General features: G+C 39.0%; 1 protein-coding gene across 4 annotated transcripts in view; it reads left to right on the plus strand.

Annotated features, from left to right (window-relative positions):
• Positions 1-20,571, plus strand: part of specc1 (sperm antigen with calponin homology and coiled-coil domains 1) — a 117,737-nt gene that overhangs the window by 81,339 nt on the left and 15,827 nt on the right. For all 4 annotated transcript variants that reach the window (XM_066658577.1, XM_066658576.1, XM_066658578.1 and 1 more), the window contains 2 exons: positions 177-303; positions 2,258-2,360. In XM_066658577.1, the coding sequence (XP_066514674.1) occupies positions 177-303; positions 2,258-2,360 (230 nt within the window). The remainder of the gene's footprint in view (positions 1-176; positions 304-2,257; positions 2,361-20,571) is intronic.

A 20,571-nucleotide genomic window follows, 5' to 3' on the forward strand; every position in this document is an offset into this window, starting at 1 on the left:
GGTCACTTTGTGCTAGAAATCTCTTGACCGACTTTGTCGAATCTTAAACGTCCACCGAGATTTGTGATTATTCAGGAATGCAGCTGGATTCTCTCATAGTATCAGCCTATAAATCTCTTTTAACTGTATTATTCTCTTCCTCCTTTTGCCCCTTATCCTTCCACTATGATTTGCAGGCGATGAGCTGAAGCCTTCGTCTCTGATGAGGAAGAGTCCATCCCTAGAGTCAGTCATCAAGACCCCAGCAGCACTGAGCAGCAGAAATTCTTCATTCACCTACAACCGGGCCAACAGCAAGCTCAAGTAAGGCTGGGAACTCATTGGCTGAATCAGTCAATCTGCCTGTTGCTCTCAAAGTCAGAGGACATCCACAAAGCCAAAGTGACATTCTCTCAAAAGTGGTCCCACTCATTGTCACCCAAAATCTGAACGATTGATTCCACTGTTGATAATTATGCTTAATCAAGTTAGAACACGTCCAGTGTCACGTCCAGTGTGGGAGGTTTAATAGATTTAGACCTAGGCATAGTGAGCCATGATTACAAATACTAGAGATGTGTATTTTTTATTTCATTGATATCTTTAGGAATTCTTGGAAGCATATAAGACCCCCAGGACGCTTCACTGCTCACATGTAACATCACATTTATTAAAAAAGCCAACAGCAAATTCAAGCGATTCTAAGGATTCTTTCCTGATACACAGCTGCTAAATGGGATTGTTCAGCAACAAATGGTCAATTAAAAAATCACATGCACTCCTCACATCAATATAAACACCAGCAACCTTGCCCTCTGGTTTGCTTTACAATATTTTCATTGTTTCCCACTAGAGGCACTCCAGTTCCTCCATAGTTCAATGAGAGTTAACACTAGATGCTTCCTTCTGCAGGGAGGATTATGAAAGTCACAGGTTTGGAGATTTCTCACTCAGTTTGTTCCCACTGTAATAAGTACACATTCCCACACACATTTAGCCCAAAACTTCTCATGGTTGTCTCCAGATGTTTTTATAATAAGACAACATCTGGCCCTGGGAGACTAGGCTGACAACAGAGCTACAGTTTTTAATTGTACACCTCTTTAGAGTGGAGCTCATGAAGTAATCAGAGCTAATAAAGTTGTAATAAAGTGAACAGTGAGTAAATCTTCTCTTTAGAGCTTCAGTGTTCCACTGACAAAAGCAACAAAAAGAGAAACACTGAGACTCTGTTTCCGCGTATGACTTAAGTGCAATGTCCTAAATGGCTTTCACTCTTCCCACGAGTTTCTAAAAACTCTCTATATCTCACTCACACACACTGATTATCTTTCATGCTGTGTTACACCATTTCTCTCCCACTTAAATAAAGATTTACTTAGAGATGCTCTTATTTCAGATGATCCACTGACATTTTGTCCTTTGTTTGGACACATTCACAGCACATCTTATGCATAAATACAGGCTTTTTTTATTATTAGAATATGACATTTCATGGAAATATAAACTTCTGCCTTAAGCATAGATCTTTGTATGAACGGAGAAAAAAGGAATTTGTGACACATTCATTCAATTATTCATCTTCTATAAATACTTAGTTCTAGAACACAGACACTGAGAGAACACACGCGCCAAACTCCTCACAGATATTCCCCCTTTAGCTGTGTGGCAGTGACATTACTTGTGCCATTCTGTTGCCTGGATTTGTGACGTTATACTGAAATAGTTACATCATTAATACTAATCTTCATAATTCCTTCTACCCTATCACTTAGCATGATGCTAGCCAAACTGAGTGTTTGTTAGATTGTTGTTAGATCATTCATTCATACATTAATTTATAGTCTTTACCCATGTATCCATTTCAGGTGTGTGGTGGGTTGGGAGCCCACCCAGAATCACTGAGCGTAAGGCAGGAACACACCCTGAACAGGGAGACCGTCCATCACAAGGAGCTAAAATATCAGAACTGAGTGTTCTCATCCAAGCGTGTAGGGCTATCTAGTGACATTGTGTTGGGTAACCCATAAAATGTGCAACAAGATGGAAAATTGGGAACATTTCAATGATAACTCTACAAGCTATGGCTTTAGAAACACACTAATGTATATTTAATGTACAATCTAAGTCGCCTGCTTGAACTTCCTGCAAACTCTCATAAATTCCATCTCATAAATTCAAATAAACATCCCTTGAGCACACAGATGCAGTGTGAGTGACCGTGTGTGTGTGTGTGTGTGTGTGTGTGTGTGTGTGTGTATTTGTCCCCTGGTGTTAGTGTGGAAAGAACAGACCCTCTGGCTGCTCTGGCGCGGGAGTATGGGGGATCTAAGAGGAACGCTCTACTGAAGTGGTGCCAGAAGAAAACAGAAGGCTATCCGGTAAGGAGCACAGGCCCTGACCTCTCTCTCATCCACTCACATCACCCTGAACCCTCACTTTCTCTCTTTTATTCTCCCTTCCCACTGTCAATCAGCTACGTCATTCTTACATGAATTAATTTATTATCAACCCTGCCTTACCTAAGTTGTTACTTGGGGTATGTCCAGATACATTTGCGTTGTCCCACTGTGTCCATATATTAAAGATGAACTCTCTAGATTTTTTAACCTAATTCCCAAATGATACATCAGTAATATTGATCCACTGGTAATCACTGTAAATAAAGAACAGAAAATCTTTGAACATATTATAATTTTATATATTTCTAATTTAATCCAATGGGCAGCTCCTAATTTGAATATTTCCTGGGCCTGGTGAAAAAAAAAAATCAAACAACTCACTGATCAAACAATACATTTGTATTCGTGCAAATTCTCACGATATAAGTTAGGAAGTGCTGGGTTTGCTCTTTAATAAATCAATGCAAAACTTATGAGTTAAAAAGATACATCTCTGTGCCGTGTGATTACAGAATCTGTTTATGAAATCTGAGTTACCAAATTAAACTTCCTCTCTGATAGGAGCCATAAAGCAAAACAAGGAAATTAGGAGATTCAAATGCTCCCCGCTCCGCAGAGGAAAAATGACCACATAGTAATTGGACACAAAATGACCCTCTATTTATGGGAGCAAAATAATTAACTTGGAAATGGTGTGAAATCATGAGCAAGAAGGACAAAATGCGTCTGTGTAAAACAAAAGCTCACAGAACAAATTTTGAATGAAAATCCAGTCTTGCCTAGGCTAGGTTGTGGTTAGGTTTAATGGATACAGACACTTGCATATGTATAATACATTTAAGACATAAATATGATCCTATATCTTGGGATTACACAAAGTTTAAAACAGACACTGTGTATGCGTGTGCGGACACATGTGAGTGCCGAGGCCTGTATTTTGGAGCACATGTACAGTTTGTGGATGTGTAGGCGTGTAATAGCGGTAGTTCCCATGTCTGTCTTTGTGTGCAGGGTCCGTTAAAGCCCAAGGGGATTAAGACCGAGGCCCTGCCATGCTCATATGTGGGAGCTAAAGTGCTTAGTGCATCTATTAACCTCATAAACAATACGCAAAAGGAAAGGGTCTCATTGCTTCCTGCTTCCTCTTGTCATTTTATATTAGACAGTGGACTCTTGGTTTCCTCTTAGCGTGAATATATACAATAAGCAAAGACATGTTTTGTGTCTATAGTTGGCTCCTTTAGGTTTGTACCAGTGTTATGAGGCTCATGTAGTTAAAGATTAAGGGAGCAGCAAACTGTTAGCATTGTACAACCATGCACACTTGCTTGAAACCAGTAGATGTTAATTTGCCTGTTATGATGTTAATTTGCCTGTTAAGTTCTGATTAGGGGAGTTATGACTGTATTTGTACCTGATTAAATTTTTTTCTTAGTTCGGAAAGCAGTCAGACATTTTTCCAGATTCACACTTATTATAAGGGTTTTGTGAATACTGAGCTGTGTTTATAAATCAGAGTTCTTTCCATTATTTTATTCACCTTAAAAGGGACATTTTATTTTTAAAAATAAATAGATCTTTTTTTTTTTTCTGTGCTAGTGCACATTCATTTGTGTATACAGAGCATCTACAAACACACAGAGTGTGAAACAAAACCAGAGTTATTTGTGCACTGCCTAAGTAGGGATAAAAGTAGCTGTTCTGTTTTTGTACTGTTTTCTTAAATATAGTGCAGCCACTTTAGAATTGTCCCGCCCACTCGTCTGAGTCTCTCCCAGGCACAGCGCTGGACCCACAGTTATGTGAGAGCACAAAGACGAGGTTAAACACAACACATGCAGAGAAATAAGAGCACATATTAAATATAAAGAAAACAAGAAAGGTGAAGAAAGAGAACGGAGCAAAAATAGCTAAAATCCAGAGGTTCTGCTCCTCACTCCTCAATCCTGGGCTCTCGTGTTGAACTGAGCTGTGGCTTTCTTATTTAAAGGAACAGGTGATGAAACCACTCGCTCTGAACAGGGCTGCTTAGACAGGGAGAGTAGGCTGATGTGGTGTCTGAACCTAAGCATGTCGCAGACATTACATTAAGGCTCACAACTGTGTTGTGAAAGGGAAACCTTTAATGGTGGCTGTAATATAGCACCATTCAGCCTCCATAAGACTTATAGTGTGTTATCCAAGTAAATAGAGAGAAGCCTGTATGGTAATATATATAATAAACTTAACAAGTTATTCACACATATATAGATGTCATTTAATTAAATAATAATAATAATAATTAATTATAGAAGCAAACGTCCGATATCAGACATTTGCAGATTGGTTGGTTTTGTATTAAAGAAGAAACAGTAAATCTGTTGTTGTGCTGGTTGTTGTTGTTGTTGTTGTTGAAGAACTTGCTAAATAAAAGCACAATTCTTTTCACATGATACAAAGTAGAAAGTATTGTTTGAAGATCAGAGTATTGGCTAAAAATAACTTTCTTTGTGAGAAAGGAAGACAAAAACAAAAATCCTAGACAGATGAGTTGGCGTAATGCATGCTTGCCAACAGAATGTTTAGTCATACTTTGCCCTTTGGACCACGGAGATTCTATTCTTCCATAACGCTGAATCACCACCATTTAGTGGATGCAACAGATGCCTACACAAGGCAAATGTTTGATTAACCTCTTCTCATGCTTTTATGTTGCGTCATGCCTTAAACCAGCACTTGTATTTTTCCAACTTGATGAAATTTCCTAATTTAAGGGCTGGGTTTATAAACTGTCTTAAAATAAGTTCTTGATCTACAACCAGGTTTACTTTGTGCTTCACAAAACATTGTCGCTGCCATAAATTGAGCTTGGTCAATTTATCCAATAATAAAGGAATATTTTAGCCTATGTTTTGCTGTGATAGAAAACGTGGTAGAGAGTGCCATTCCTGCTTCCTGACTACACTTTGCTTTGGAAGATTCTACAGATTTACTTCTAAGATTATGAATACCGTTGAATGTAGAATGCCTGAAAATGTTTTGAATGTGTGTTGTGTCCATACCAGCTTTGCTGTGATATTTTCACCTCCGTGTAAACAGCCACTGCTTACAGCGCTGGAATATAATAAAAAGCTTAGTCTAGTAGCAGGTAGTTTCAGTAATGAGAATAATTAGGCAGCTATTATATGCTGGTGCATATTTTCCATGCAAGGCCTGGTGAGAAATTAAAAGCCCCACTAAAGTGTTAGATATTTTTTTCGCAGCTTCTGTGAAGGACACTGGAACATTTATATTTAGTGAGAAAGCCATGGTTTACAGTAAAGATCGCCACAGCTTACAAGACCTGCTGCAGGTCAGTGACACGTGCTGTTTTGACAATACGTTGAGTCTGTGTGTGTTTCTGGGTGCCAGTGTGTGTCTGTGTGTGTGTGGGGGGGTATGTGTGATTGTGGCTTGTGGTTGGGGGCTGTTTCCTGTTGAACATATAAGACATATCACGCTTTTGCAAAAGTAAAACAGAAAGCTACAAATCACATTAACCTTGTTATGTTCAGCAGCCCTGGAGTCCTGCTCATAATTCACTCTAATCTCCTTTAACTTAATATGAGCCTTTCTTCACATTTCATTGTGTGGTCAGTTTATTCATGAAGCCAATGTCCAGGGTTAAAACAGGATTTAGGAGAGAACAGTTTAACTAATGTGTTAGTACATAGTGTGAGTGTGGAGCTGTTATAATATAATTTTGAAGTAGTCCTCTACCTGTTAACACTTTTTAGGGTTTTTTGTTTTTTCACAAATGTGTGAAGTTGTGAAATAAATTTGGAAAATTTCAGGTCAAAAATTGTGTAACTTTAAATAATTAGCATTTAGACAAGCATTTGCTGATCCCACACTGGCCATTGTTCTAGAGTCCCACAGCCGACCATGGCCTTGCCTCAGCCCGGAATACGCAGACTGAATGTAAACAGAAGCAAGGAAGGCAAGCAGGTGTCTGAGTGAGGCAAACAAATCTCTCCAGGATAACACTTCCTAGCCTACTGCACACAAATATCCCACAGAACAAGCTGGATGAACTGAGACTCACAAGCAGAGTAGAACGTTTTTTTTTGTTTGTTTGTTTGTTTGTTTTTTTCATATTCTGTGCATTTCCATCTTCATATCTAAAATCCATTTTATTCTTCACTTCTGCATGGCAAAAAAATCATAGGATATATATATATGGACATGTTTAAATATGTAGGTTTTTTCTCCATTTTCAAAAACATTCCTCCACACTATTATAGGTTTTTGAAAATATGTTTTTATCTGCTAGCTCAAAGAGGCCTGGTCCAAAAGTATAATTTGCAGTAAGAGCTGAACCTTCGGTTATGGGGATATAAAATCACTGAGTGCAGTGCTTTCTGGCTAACCCACAACTGCATTGTAATGTGCAATAAAGCAAAATTCAGGGACCACCCCAGTAACTCGCCTTGTTATTTGGACACTTGCTCAGTTGATACAGACAGAAACAAATGTGTTGTGTCAATTTATTCAAAAACATATAGATTCATGTGGACGGGGCCGGAATGAACTTGTGCACTCAATGGAAAATAATAACAGTGCATCCGATAATACAGGAAGCCTTGTGCATCTTTTACACAGTGATAGAAAATCTATAGTAATCAGTCACATGCTATAGATGTGAACGATTGTGATTAGGTTGAACTCTGGTATCCTTTATTGCTATCACAGATATAAGAAGGGGTTTTAATCTAGGGGATGGCCAAATGACTGGTCTTCTCTCATCCACACACACAAACACACACACACACACACACATACTACCTGAACTTAATCTGAGGCGAAGAAAAGGTCAGAGCAGTCATCCATGCCTTTGCCACTGAGGTCATTAGTTCTAAGAGAAAAGCACAGAGAGAGAGCTAATTACCATTTAACACACAGACATAGAGCCTAGTCACTCCTATTTACACACACACACACACACACACACATTCAAAATACACATCACACTTATACATTCAACACTGTGCAAAATCAGAGACCACCTTTCATGTATTACATTTCCCATTTTATAATATTCCAACCTTACTCTCTCATTGGACTTTGATCATCATTTTTATTTACAAGTTGACATTTAACAACACTGCATTCAACTAAATATGACAAATAACACTTTTTAATAATGAAACATCTTTGAGTAATGACTACAATGTCTACAATGTACCCCAATATACTCAAAGGAAATATTGTAAATCGATGATAACATGTAAATAAAATATTATATTGCTAACATATTACATCATAATACATGGCATAAATTTGCATAACTTTAGAAATGTATGCAACATTTACACATTTGTTTGTAAAACACACACATGCAAACATCTGTGCACTGAGAGTATAAATGCAAATGGTCACACGGTAGTCAAATCACTTTCCTTTTCACTTTGACATTTCACTGTCTCTCTCTCTCTCTCTCTCTCTCTCTGTGTCCCCTGAGTAAAGATGGTACAGGAAGCAGAGCCTGTTCTCTTAATAAAAGTGTTAAATTAAATATAAAAGCACCCCATTCTCCCCTCATTTCCTTAGGGATGAAGCTCATCAGCAATGGCCTTATCACTAAACTGGGCTGTTTTGCACATACACACACACACACACACACTCATCTTCCACGCAGTTCAAATGAGGTGTCAGGCAGCTGCCTGCTTTATTGTTCTCATCTGTCTTGTTTGTAGCTGCCATGCCCAGTGCCTGAGGCTTTACCCTGAGAGAGAGAGAGAGAGAGAGAGAGAGAGAGAGAGAGAGAAAGGTGTAGAGGGGTAGAGGTCATCTCTGTGTTTTTTGATTTAACTAAGGGGAAAGATAACCCCTTGTCAAATCACAAGAGAAAGAAAGAGAAAAAAAGCAAGAGAGAAAGAAGGGAGAGAGAGAAAAGCAGAGATAGGGGGATATAAAGAGGACAGTGTGCCCAACACCAAGGTCAGTTAATTATATGCTAATTTGAAGAAAGTGACATCACTAGGCCTACTTCTTTTTATACCCCCAGACTAAAATAATTATAATAGTTTCTCCACATCAGGGAGCAAAAAATAACCAGAAATTTATATTTATTAAACAGCCACTTGCAAATAGATGTCATATGACAGTGTCAACCCCTTCTTTTTAGGACATAGGACTTTTTAGGACAGAGAAATCTGCAAGAATGTTTCTCCATGCCTCCGAAGTTCAGTCTGACGCTCTGCTCACACCTGAGGCGTCAAGTCTCTTATGACATCACACGTTTGTATCTTGTGGATGTGTTCGTGTCACTACTGTTTTTGCTTATGGCTGTGTACAGTGTCAAGTTTTCACAAGACATTTTTATTAGAATTGCCTCTGAACATATGCAGGCACCTCATACCAAACACACAAAGAAGAAACAGCAGTTAGTATCTACTGTTATATATGTTAGTTATTATATACAACTCTAAGGGTGCCATAGGCCAACACTGGGGACCTCTGTGACTTGTCTGAGGACTTGTTGGAGCCGATAGTTTAATTCTGCTGCAACACTGCATCGTAAATCATTTTTATAAGTTAAAGAAATCTCAGCTCAATTTATTGCTTGTTACTCTGTCGCTTGTTGTTTGTCGCCAAATCACGGCTCTAAATTGCCTGCTCTCATTGGAACCCAGTGGTCACCTGTAGCACCGTCTCCTTCTAGTGTGAATGTAGGATAAGCAGATGATTGCATTCCCAGATTCACAATTACACTGTATTTCCACAGTATTGTCAAAAAGACAAAAGTAAACTAACATAACGGTTTGTGGTGTAGAACATTAAACTCAGTGTAGAACAATCAACTCCTAGTAAATCCCTGTATAAACTTGTCTGCGATAACCCAGAGTTGGTATGAACCAAGCACATCATTTAATTTACCCACTTGAACCTTCACATTGGGGTCGGGCTTCAGTTTCATCCAGACCTGTGATCCAAAGCCCATTCAAGCCAAAGTCATAAACATGCCAGTTTGTACTTGTGTGCATGTTGACTCATATGTGTGTGTTTGTGTGTGTTTGTGTGTGAGCGTGTGTGAGTGTGTGTGTGTGTGGCATGTACATTGAGGTTAAGGGATCTGATCTGTAATCAGGAAATAAATGCAAAAGAGCACTGATAAATATCTTCTGATCAGTTTATAATGATTTTCAGGTTATCTGTCTTCAGGAGCAACAAACAGTCAGATGCAAATATCAGATGATATCATTGCTGTTTAAAACAAAACATGTATCTCCAAAATAGTAAGTTCATATGAGAAGGAATAATCCTTCTTCAATTTTGATGTAAAAGATTTTTGATTTCTTTTGATCCATTCATCATGAAATGTTCACACAATGTGAAGGACAGCTACACTGTTCAAATGATGTAGTAAATTAAAAATCAACAAAATTAAAGAATGTCTTTTCTTTTTACACAGTGTCAATAGGTTGAGTTTCCAAATTTTAAAAATGTAATTTTGTTCAATTCAATTTTATTTATGGAGTGCATTTTACAACTAATTTAGAAGTAAATATTATAGCTAAAACTTTACAGAACTCCAGGTGAGTCCCAGTGAGTGCCACCAAGGTGACAGCTGCAAGGACAAACTTCCTCAGAGTCTGAGGAAGAACCCTTGAGAGGAATCCAGACTCCTCTGGTCCTCACCGAGAGCAGTGTACAAACAGAGTCAGGTGCAAATGATGAATTGAAGAGTTCCAGGGATTCTATAGCAGTCTATTTTGCCATGTCCTGATTGTGTTGATAGCTGTGTTAATAAAGAAGATTCGAGCATGTGAAGAGTAAACAGTTCCAGTTAAAGTCCAGTCTCATGCTCAATGAGAGATGAGCAGAATCCGCAAATCCTGTAATATGTTCTGGAGGCTGTGTTGGTGCTGTCTCGTGGTCAAAGCTGGGCAGACAAGAGGCAGGCAAGGACAGTATCTGTATCACATCAGACAGCGCTCAGACAATCACTTAAGTTTGTTGATGGTGGAATAGAGGGGCACTGGTATCTCTGGGAGCCCTCATTTCTGTGCTACCTTTATTATTATATAAAAAGAGAAAACCTGTTCCAAAGCATATCCTTCCCTTAAAATCATGTTGTTGTTTTTTTTTCAATCTGTCAGAAAGCAGGCTAAGCTTTTGTAAATATTTTAGTGTTGTTGTTTGACACTGGCTTCTCAAATGTGATGGTTTAGTTGCTTGGTGTAATCTTTAACAACAAACATGACGGCTTGTACAGAAAAGAATGTGTTCTGGCCAGAGTCCAAAATTCCCCACTCTGTTCACTTAAATTTTTAACAGTGTTTATTTCAGTGCTCGAATCCACCTTAAACCTTAAATGATGTTGTAAATATGTGTAGGAACAAAAAATTAAATACATACACAGAATATTTTATGCTTGTCTAAAATGTTTCACTCCTAACAGTTATGAAAATAGTCAAGAGAATATATTTTCTTTCTTTTTTTTACCCGACAATTCATTGAAATCTTTTGTGTATATAATCTTATAGTCTTTAGTCCTTTACAGCTAATGTTATATTCATCCAGGAAGTCTCTAATACATGCAGCTATTCAATACTGTAAAAAGACAGGACAAAATATTCTTCTGAATTAAGCAGGGTGTAATTGCTGCGTTCACGGTGCTGTATTCATTTGAAAAGTAATTATTGTCTTTTTTAAAATCTGAAAATGTATTTTACATATAAAAAATGCAAAGTTATTTGACCAATACTTGTGTCCAAATTTTGTCGAACCTTCCCCTGACAAAGCCATTTTCAAAATATTCAGGTCCAGTTTCTCAGACATGGCTTGATCTTAGTCATATCATATGCAGAAATGCAAATTGTTTTCCACCTCTCAAAGTCCTGTTTAGTCTTGGCTTAGTCTGAGACTAAACAAGGAGCCGCTTTCTTCCTTCTTACCTTTGTTTACTTGCATCTGTGGGTGGACATGAAAGTTATGTTAATATGCTTTTGTTTACATTTGTAGCCTGATGTGTCTGGGGTCATTTGCAAAGGGCTAGTCCTGTGCATTGGTCAAATGCGAATGTGACTGCGCCTGTGAGAGTGTCTTGTGTCTAACGCCCGAGGATGGAATTAACAGTCCAAGGGCAGGGAAATTGACAGAAGGTAAACAGGAGTGTGGACGGTCCTGCTGTCACCATGGTAACGATGAAGCAAAGCCCTCCAGGGATGGGGCTGTTACCTAGGGTAACACCCTGTGGTACACAAACAGACGCACAAAATCCGCAACACACTCCTTGCATTAGTAGCACGCTCTTCCAATCATTGTTCAGCACGTAGCTCACGTTTTAAATGTCAGATTCTCCAAAAGCCATTGATCGCTAAGGGCCCTTATTAATGGAATGCTTGACTCACTTAGATTGAATGATGGAGCATTAATGAGGATACTTTCACCCATACACTCACACATGTGAGGGCAGTGTGAGATGCTTTGATAATTACAGTGTCAATAAACTAATAGCTTGTTTCATGTCTTCAGTATTAAAGCCGCATGGGCCATAGCTGTAATATGAATAGCAGCAATGTCAGGATTCATAACATTGATTCCGGTGTTTGCAAAAGCTGCAGATTATAGATTTTGGTGGCCATGCCTAATGTTTTTTTTTATACGAAGCTTTGAAGTTTCAGAAGAGCCTTTGTAGTCTTTCTGAGACTCAAATGGAAAAATATCACAGTAGGTGAGCGGAGGTGGAAAGTAAGTGTACTTCTTCATTAGGCCTAAATCGAAGTTTGTTTGTTTCAGCTTTTAAACCAATTAGAAGGAAGACTGTAAATGGCATATTGTAGTGAATATGACTGTGCCTTCCATCCAGGAGAGTAGCGGTTTTGTCTCTTAATGGTTTGTTAGCCCTGTAACAGAATAGAATAAGTGTGATGGCCAAATGCTGTAAATGTCCCATAGGCCAAGATTACCCATTTACTGACAGGTTTGATCAAAGAAATAAACCCAAGGAAGGATGACTACAAAAGCATCTGTAGTGAAAACTCTCTGTATCACATTATCTTGCTAGATTGAGTGTCTTTGTTTTTTTTTGTTTTTTTCGAATGCACAGCAAAAACAAAGCAGAAGCCCTAGAGCTTATTTCCACTGCAGCCCTCATATAAATTACATGATATAACAGTCTATTATTTAACATCAGCACAACATTCAGGTGAATGACTGTAAGCCTGGGCTCCAGGAATTTGGCCCAGTGGCTCCAGCAAATAAAAACAAATCATGAAAAAACTGTAAAATGATTAAAGAACGCAGTCTGAGTTCTGAGTCTTCTAGGTTCAAACATGGCCGAAGCCTGTGGTCTTCAGCTGCACCGCTATGATTGATCCTGAAATCTCCTAAATCATGTTCCCACTGTATTTTTATACTCTCTTTGATCGGCTTTATTTAGGTCAGTTTCCTTGCGAGAAAGCGGACAACAGAAAGGAGGGGTCAGTACCCTCTTTGTTCAGGATGGAGACAATGAGAAAAGAAAACAGGGGCTCGTAGGACGCTCATTCAAACAGAGGATTCAGCTGTTCTGTCTCGCTCGGCCTCTTCACACAAACATAAACACAGCGCCAGGGGGCTTTTGGCTCAGATCATCGCTGGTGGAGCTGAAAAACCCACCTCCTCCTCTGTAGAGCACTAAGCCTCTGGGAGATGGCAGGGGAGCTAGGCTTAGACAAAACTAAATCTGTCTCATAACACCATGGGGAATAGAGAGAGAGAGAGAGAGAGAGAGAGAGAGAGAGAGAGAGAGAGGGAGGGAGGTATTAGATTCCTCAAAAACAGTTCTGGACTAAAGCCCTGCACTCGCGTGACATACAACCAGGTACGACGTATTCTGGGTTTTTTTTCTCTCTCTATACTCCTTCTAATGAACAACTCTAATTGGACAGCTCACCACACTTGAACGAGAAAACAAACTGCTTGCATAAGTACATGAAGAAATTACAGGAAAAGGAATGACATACTTACATTGTAGTCAAGTCAGTGGTCTGTACACCATTATATTTTAGGACATTTTTAAATTATGTTAAAAAGAGAACAGTGATCAAATGGCGCAGACAGAATCTTACAAAAATCAATCAGAATCTGTCAATGCATGACAGCGTACAATATCTGTTATGACATTTTTAAGACATGGTTATGTTAAGGGGACAATAATGAACCTTTCCACATATTAACACAGTTCCCTGTGGTCTTTGCTAAATGATCAAACAACACAGCACCATTTCCTAAGAACCTGTTTCAGCGATTTCTCCTTTAAATGGCGAGTGACTCACAGCTCACACCCAAGCTAGCAGCAGTGTCAAGCGAGCCACACAGGAACTCTGGTTTTAGCTGGTTTAGTTTGGTTCCCTTCCTTCTCCACTCTCATTGTTGGCATGTAGTTATAATATTTCACTTTTCTGCTCTCATTATGGGGCGGCACGGTGGTGCAGCAGGTAGTGTCGCAGTCATACATCTCCAGGGACCTGGAGGTTGTGGGTTCGATTCCCACTCCGAGTGACTGTCTGTGAGGAGTTGGTGTGTTCTCCCTGTGTCCGCATGGGTTTCCTCTGGGTGCTCCGGTTTCCTCCCACAGTCCAAAAACACACGTTGGTAGGTGGATTGGCGACTCAAAAGTGTCCGTAGGTGTGAGTGTGTGAGTGAATGTGTATGTCTGTGTTGCCCTGTGAAGGACTGGCGCCCCCTCCAGGGTGTATTCCTGCCTTGCGCCCAATGATTACAGGTAGGCTCTGGACTCACCACGACCCTGAATAAGCGCTTACAGATAATGAATGAATGCTCTCATTATGTTTGGATTTCTCCATTGTCATTGAGTCTTTTTTTTACCAGTATCAGCGTCTCACATACACACGAGACACTTTGACTACAAGGCGGATGATACCCTTCTAAAGGCTTTAAAGTCAGATGTGAAGAAAAGTCAAAACCACTCATTTTATCCTGTTTTCTGACTTAGGCAACCCATAAAGCACTGACTGGGTGGTCTTATTTCACAGTCTACATGTTGGTGACCAGTTTCCTAAATCAGTGTGTAAAGCTACTAAACTAGAAATTTGTTTCATATGCCATCTTTAAAGTTTTATAGCAGGGTTCTGTACTATTACCACTTAAAATTGAAAGGTTAATACAGTACGCTACTAAAGGCAGTTTCTGTTGTTATGGCATTTGTTTATTCATACCCTTTGCTGCCAGATGTGGATGTTGTCTCTGTATAAATATTGCACAGACCCCTAGGATACAGTCAGACATAAAAATGTAAGATTTCAGACTCCCAGCAATGACATCTAGACTGGGGTGTATTCCGGGACAGTGGTGCCCCAGATGTTTTTCTTGCAGCAAGAAGCAGTGTCATATTACGTCGTATTATGTTGTATGGCAGAGGTAATATTTAATGCCTGGAAATGAATCATAACCACACATATCTACTCATATCCACACGCAAACCTTGCAAACATCCCACTTTATTTTTTCTGATGACATAATCTGCTTAGATGCTATCAGTGTATTTCCAGTATGTTTGAAGCATTGGCCACATCCTCATTTCTTTAAACTTAACAATGTATAAAAATGAATAAATGTATAATTGTAGTCAAATGTTACATTGTAGTGAAATATTAAACTCGGCGCTCTAAGGCTGGGAGTCCATGACGTTATATCTGGCCCCATCGCTCAGTGTCTGTTAGCTAATATCACAAAACTGAGCAGTAGTGTTCTCCTTCAAGCATGCTGAGCTGTCCACTGGCATTTTGAAAGTGGTAGTTCAAAAAGAAGAGGTAATGTTTCTCAGGGAAAACATGTGCTGCCTTCACACTTCCAGCCTGGTAGCATTGTGTAAATTGGATTTTCTCAGAAGCATGGCCAATACCTGCTGTTTCTCTTGATGTCAGTGAGATGATGGTTACCTACTGCGTGCTGCCCTGGCTATCTCCAGATTATTTGTCTCCTTCTGTGTCTTCCATTGTCATGATTCACATCTCCAATTCTCACCTCTGTTTTCTCTTCCTTGTATCTCTGTCTGTTCTTCTTTTCCTGCTTATTCCTTGAAGTGAGGCTTACAGAGGTTGGAAAGAGGGAGGTTTTAGACTTAATTGTGCCAAACTTTTATGCCAATCATTGTGTTGTTTGAGTGGAATGAAATGGCTACATATAGAGAAAGTGTCTGATATCTTTTGAATGTTAAGCTGGCCACATCTATAAGGAGCTTGTATAGTGATTTCACAAGAAGTTAGCTGGAGTATTTGTTTTCAATGGGTTTGCTTTTGCTGCATGGTTTTGCATGTTCCATTTTAGACAATCCTTAGACAAACATTGTGAGAAGGCTTTGGCTTGGAATACATACCAACCATACTGTGAAAATAAAGCACTGTAAGGTAAAGTACTACCACCTCATAAATATAAAATACTACAGTCAAGGACCTGTTACTGTAAGTGCAGCAAGAGACTGTAGAACAGTAGCAGAGTCTCGTTTAACAGGAAGAAGTAGGAGAGGTGAGAAAAACATATTCCATCAGGGTTGCACTTGCTGTATTTAACAGTGAAGCACAGCCACTGCATGAAAGTCTAACCCACTGTTCCATTTTTACAGTAAGAATGTGTAACAGGCAGAAAAAGATGTTACACCAATGGCTTTTCTAGATCTTTTTCCACTTGGCTCAATGCTAAATTAAGCATGCACTACGTAAGATGGTTCATGTCATTATAAATGACACGCAACCTACTGTGAACAAAGAGGTTCAATTGTGCGTACACAGCTGGTGTAAACTCCTTAGTATTAAAATGAAATGAAGTGCAGTGAAATGAGACAGGATGCTCTTTAACAGCTCCCCATGTGTATAAGTCACCTTGTCCAATGCCAAGTGTCAGGTAGGGGCATGATCATTTGTTCTAGCCCAAGAAATAATTAAATAAATACATATGGGGTTAAAGATCAAATAACAGATGGATTTGGTGGAAAAAAAATTATTAGTAGTCCATTAATGTTTAACCATTTCCATCCTTGGTTTGTATCATTCATAGATTACTCTTTATTATGACTAATTTATTTACTTTACTGTGGTATTCTGAAGCTGGCTGAAGGAGGTAAACCCTTAGTGCATCATCAGTCTTTTCTCTCAATGCCATTGGCTGCATTACTGTCAACACTGAGTACACCGGCCACTGACTGATGTAAAAGCCTGACTGTGTGTGTGTGTCACATGGCCATGGTGTGTGTCGTTTCTTTTGGTTAAATAATATGACCCGAGACACAGAAATGGACATAAGGTCTTCAGTCAAAGGCTTTTCAGAGAGTGTTGATTGAGCGTTGTGTTAATATTATTGTCAGCCATAATATTAAAGCCACCTCCTTGTTTCTATACTCATATTCCATTTTAACCTCATGATCCTACTTTGACTTTGAAGCGTCATTTTTAGCTGACCGCAGCTCAGAAACTAAAGGAACCTGGTAAACTTTAAATACAATTACATTTGAAATACTTTTGTGCATTAAAAATCAAGATCAAAACGTATCTAAACGGCTGTCATAGTTAGAGAAGAATAGCTTAAATTTGACACTAGGACTTAAAGTAAATTTTTATACATTTCCCCTGATGTTATCAGTCAGATAAAGAGGTTTATATTGGACACATAATAGAGACTTATACTAATTAGCATGCTGTTATCTCCATATCTAACCACATACACCAAAATAAATTGAGTTGTTTAGTGATCTCAACTACATTTTACTGTGTGATTTCTGACACTTGTGTGACTTGCTTATATATTTAAAAATAGACATGAGTTGGCTGCCTCTACTGTTTTATTGAATTATTATTGTAATTTTATAGTTACCTTTGTATCAAGGTCTCAGGAATATTGATCCCTTGTTAACCACATTGCCTTAGCAGTGCAGCTCCAATGCAAATGTAATGATGCAAACTTGTCAAACAAGTCATGTCTGATCTAATTTAGTTTTGCAAATTCGATTTTTTGGCTAACAGTTCAAGGACACCAGTCATATCATATATAATAACGTGCCCTCTAATAGTCTGTCGGTGCGACATGCACTTTATCCATGATGTACAATGTGTTTGAGAGAGAGTGTGTCCTTAAAAGCTGGTTAAAAGCAAGATTGTGTCCCTGAGTGATCTGAACGTGTCCATGTGTGCAGCCGCTGAAACATAGCGTCTTAATAGTCTGAAATTATATTAAGAGATGAGGCAAAGCCAAAGGCTCACAATTGCACCAGCTGGGCCTGATGCTTATTGAGGAAGTGTTAGCAGACAGAACAAATGCTGCTACCCTTTCTTGCTCTTTCAGCTTTACTGTAAGACCATAACAAGGCTAAAAGTGCTTTTTCACTTCAGTTGGAGGATGCTAGCAATAGATTCTCATTTCCCCTGTGAAACACTGACTCATTCTGAAATTCAGGTCTGATATTTGTCTGTTGTGACAATTCACACATCTTCATCAAAATTTAGGGGCACAGACTAGCACAACGCTTAATCAAATTTGCAGTATGTTTACAATTATAGATTAATGATGAACATGTTTTTCTCATCGATCCATCCATGCATACATACACACACAATACTGCAATGTAACCTACCTCTATATATTCTCTGTTTACACTGTATATTGCAGTCCTTACATTCTATTTTTTTACATTTTATTATGTATAAAATTCTATTTTATTATATTTCGCTTATATCTTAGTACTTTTTTTCTTCTCTTAACAATTATTATTAGGGACAGAACTACTTTGGGAAGGCATTTCATGTAATGTCTCTGTAAATGAGCACTCAACCATTCGTAAAAACTACTTTTAGCCTGAAGGATTTTTAATATGTTCTTTTAAAATGTACCTACAATCAATATCTTATTTCACCTTTGTTTTCAGTCGTTGGTAAATTAGCCACAGGAAGTCATGTCCTACAGTGATAAAACCTCAGAAAATTTATGTTTTAAAAGAGAAAAAACATTAAGAGATTGGCTCCCAAGTGCCCAACCCTCTAAGTTTTTTGTTCAGTCCCTAGCAATGTCACACCTATCCCTGGGAAGAAGTCCAAGAGGGTTGGAAATGGCATTATTTTGTCTGAATGGGTAGAATTATGTAAAAAAAATTGGAGATTAGTGTTCTCCTCTTGGCATTGCTTTAACAGAGGATTTTTTTAAAAATAAAACATATCATCATACTACATCATTTAAGCACAGCTGTCCTTCACATTGTGTGAAAATTTCATGATGTCTTTAAAGGTGTTATTTTGGAGATATATGTTTTTATTTGGACAGCAACAATAGGTAATGTTTAATTTACAACTCTATCCTATTACATATTTGAAAAGGTAACAGCAATACAATGTGTGCACCCTTTAAATCTGGAGCACCAACCACGGCCAAGTCACGTTAACACATTCCAGTCCTGGAGATGCATCCGTTAGTGAGCTGTCTGAAAGAGATTCTAACAGCGTGCATTCATCTCTCACTCTTTAACATTTTTCTGGTCAAACTGGACCTAGAGAGACTTCCTGTCCATGGACAGTGTGTTTTCTTTTCGCGAGCATGGTCTCAGCATGTTGATGGAGGCTGCTGTTGTTTTCACATTCATAACCCTGCTCTCTCTATCCCCTCCCCATTCTCCTGCCAAGGCTGTGGCCCTCCCCCCTGCCCTCCCCACAGGGGTCACACTGACCAGGATACAGCTCCGTGCTGCTTCGCACACACATACACACTGTCAACCCCGCCACTTGCCCGTGTGTGTGTGGGTGTGTATTTTTGAGGTTTGAGGAGCATTGAGACAGTTTAGAAGCAGATGCTGGAGGCATGAGAAGAATGTCGGCCTACATGACAAGCCCATGCAGGTTTCCCTCAGAGAGAGAGAGAGAGAGAGAGAGAGAGAGAGAGAGAGAGAGAGAGAGAGAGAGAGAGAGAGAGAGAGAGAGAGAGAGAGAGAGAGAGAGAGAGAGAGAGAGAGAGAGAGAGAGAGAGAGAGAGAATAAGCTTTGTAATGCTTATGTACTGAAGTTTTGTTCATTATTTCTTTTGCACTGAAATGAAATTATCTGAATATTTGAATATTTACTTAATCATATTTTCCCCAAATATCTTCATAAAAAAAAGCTGATATATAAATAAAATTATTACTGTACCGCCCAAAGCTGCTGAACTGATCTAGCCAACACATGGCTTTGGGCTTGGTGAATTTTTATTTTTTTACAATGAATGCAGATGTGTTACACAATTACTGTGTGAGTTACATTAATTACAGTACAAGTCAGTTTATAGAGATGTGTATCTGTGCAGTTATTTTTGAACAAAACAGTAACAGATTTCATTCCAACATCTACCTCATTCTGATCTCGGAATCTCAGAATCTTTGCATCTCTGTTTGTGAATGAATTTTTCCTCGTTCTCTCAGCAGCGCTGGAGGGTTTCATCAGAGAATGTAGCATATGACGGAGTCTCCATTCAGAATGAAACGTCAAAGTGCCTTTCAGAAGTGTTGGGCCACAGTGGGTGTACTTGGGGGTTTGAAGAGGGCTAAGCCCAGGAGAGATGCAGCTGGCCTTTAGCCCTGTTCCCAAACTCAGCCATGGATAGACACACACACACACACACACACATCACCAGAACAACTGCACAGGGAGATACAGGAAGGGACAGGAAGTCTCGCAGAGGACAATGAGTTAGGAGGGTGTGACGTAATTTCATATGTGTGGTTCATCACCTTCTCCCTCCATTGACGCTAATCTTCCCTTCTCTTTCCTCCCCTGACATATACTCACACACACTCGCTTATTGATTTACACAGAGGCTGAACAAAAAGCAGTCCTGTGTTTACGTCATTCAAATGTATACATTAGGTGCATTTCGTAACCTCACTAACAATATATTAAATCAACACACACACATATATATATATATATATATATATATATATATAATTCAGGAAAATGTATATATACATTTTTTCTGATATTATGGCAATTTTTTTAAGCATATGATGCATATTTGTACTTTTTTTAGTGGATGATGTCATGACAGGGATCTCCGCCCACACTTCTATTCTACTCTGTCTTCCCCTGACGCCCCTGTTCCCTCTGTATGTGTGTTTGTGTGTGTGTGTTTGTGAGATATAGAGAGGGAACGTGCTGTGAAGCATGTCCTACTGCTCACCCTCACCACTTGCCTTGAAATGGCTCTCCAG

Source organism: Hoplias malabaricus, chromosome 2, assembly GCF_029633855.1.
Source record: "Hoplias malabaricus isolate fHopMal1 chromosome 2, fHopMal1.hap1, whole genome shotgun sequence".
NCBI lineage: Eukaryota > Metazoa > Chordata > Actinopteri > Characiformes > Erythrinidae > Hoplias > Hoplias malabaricus.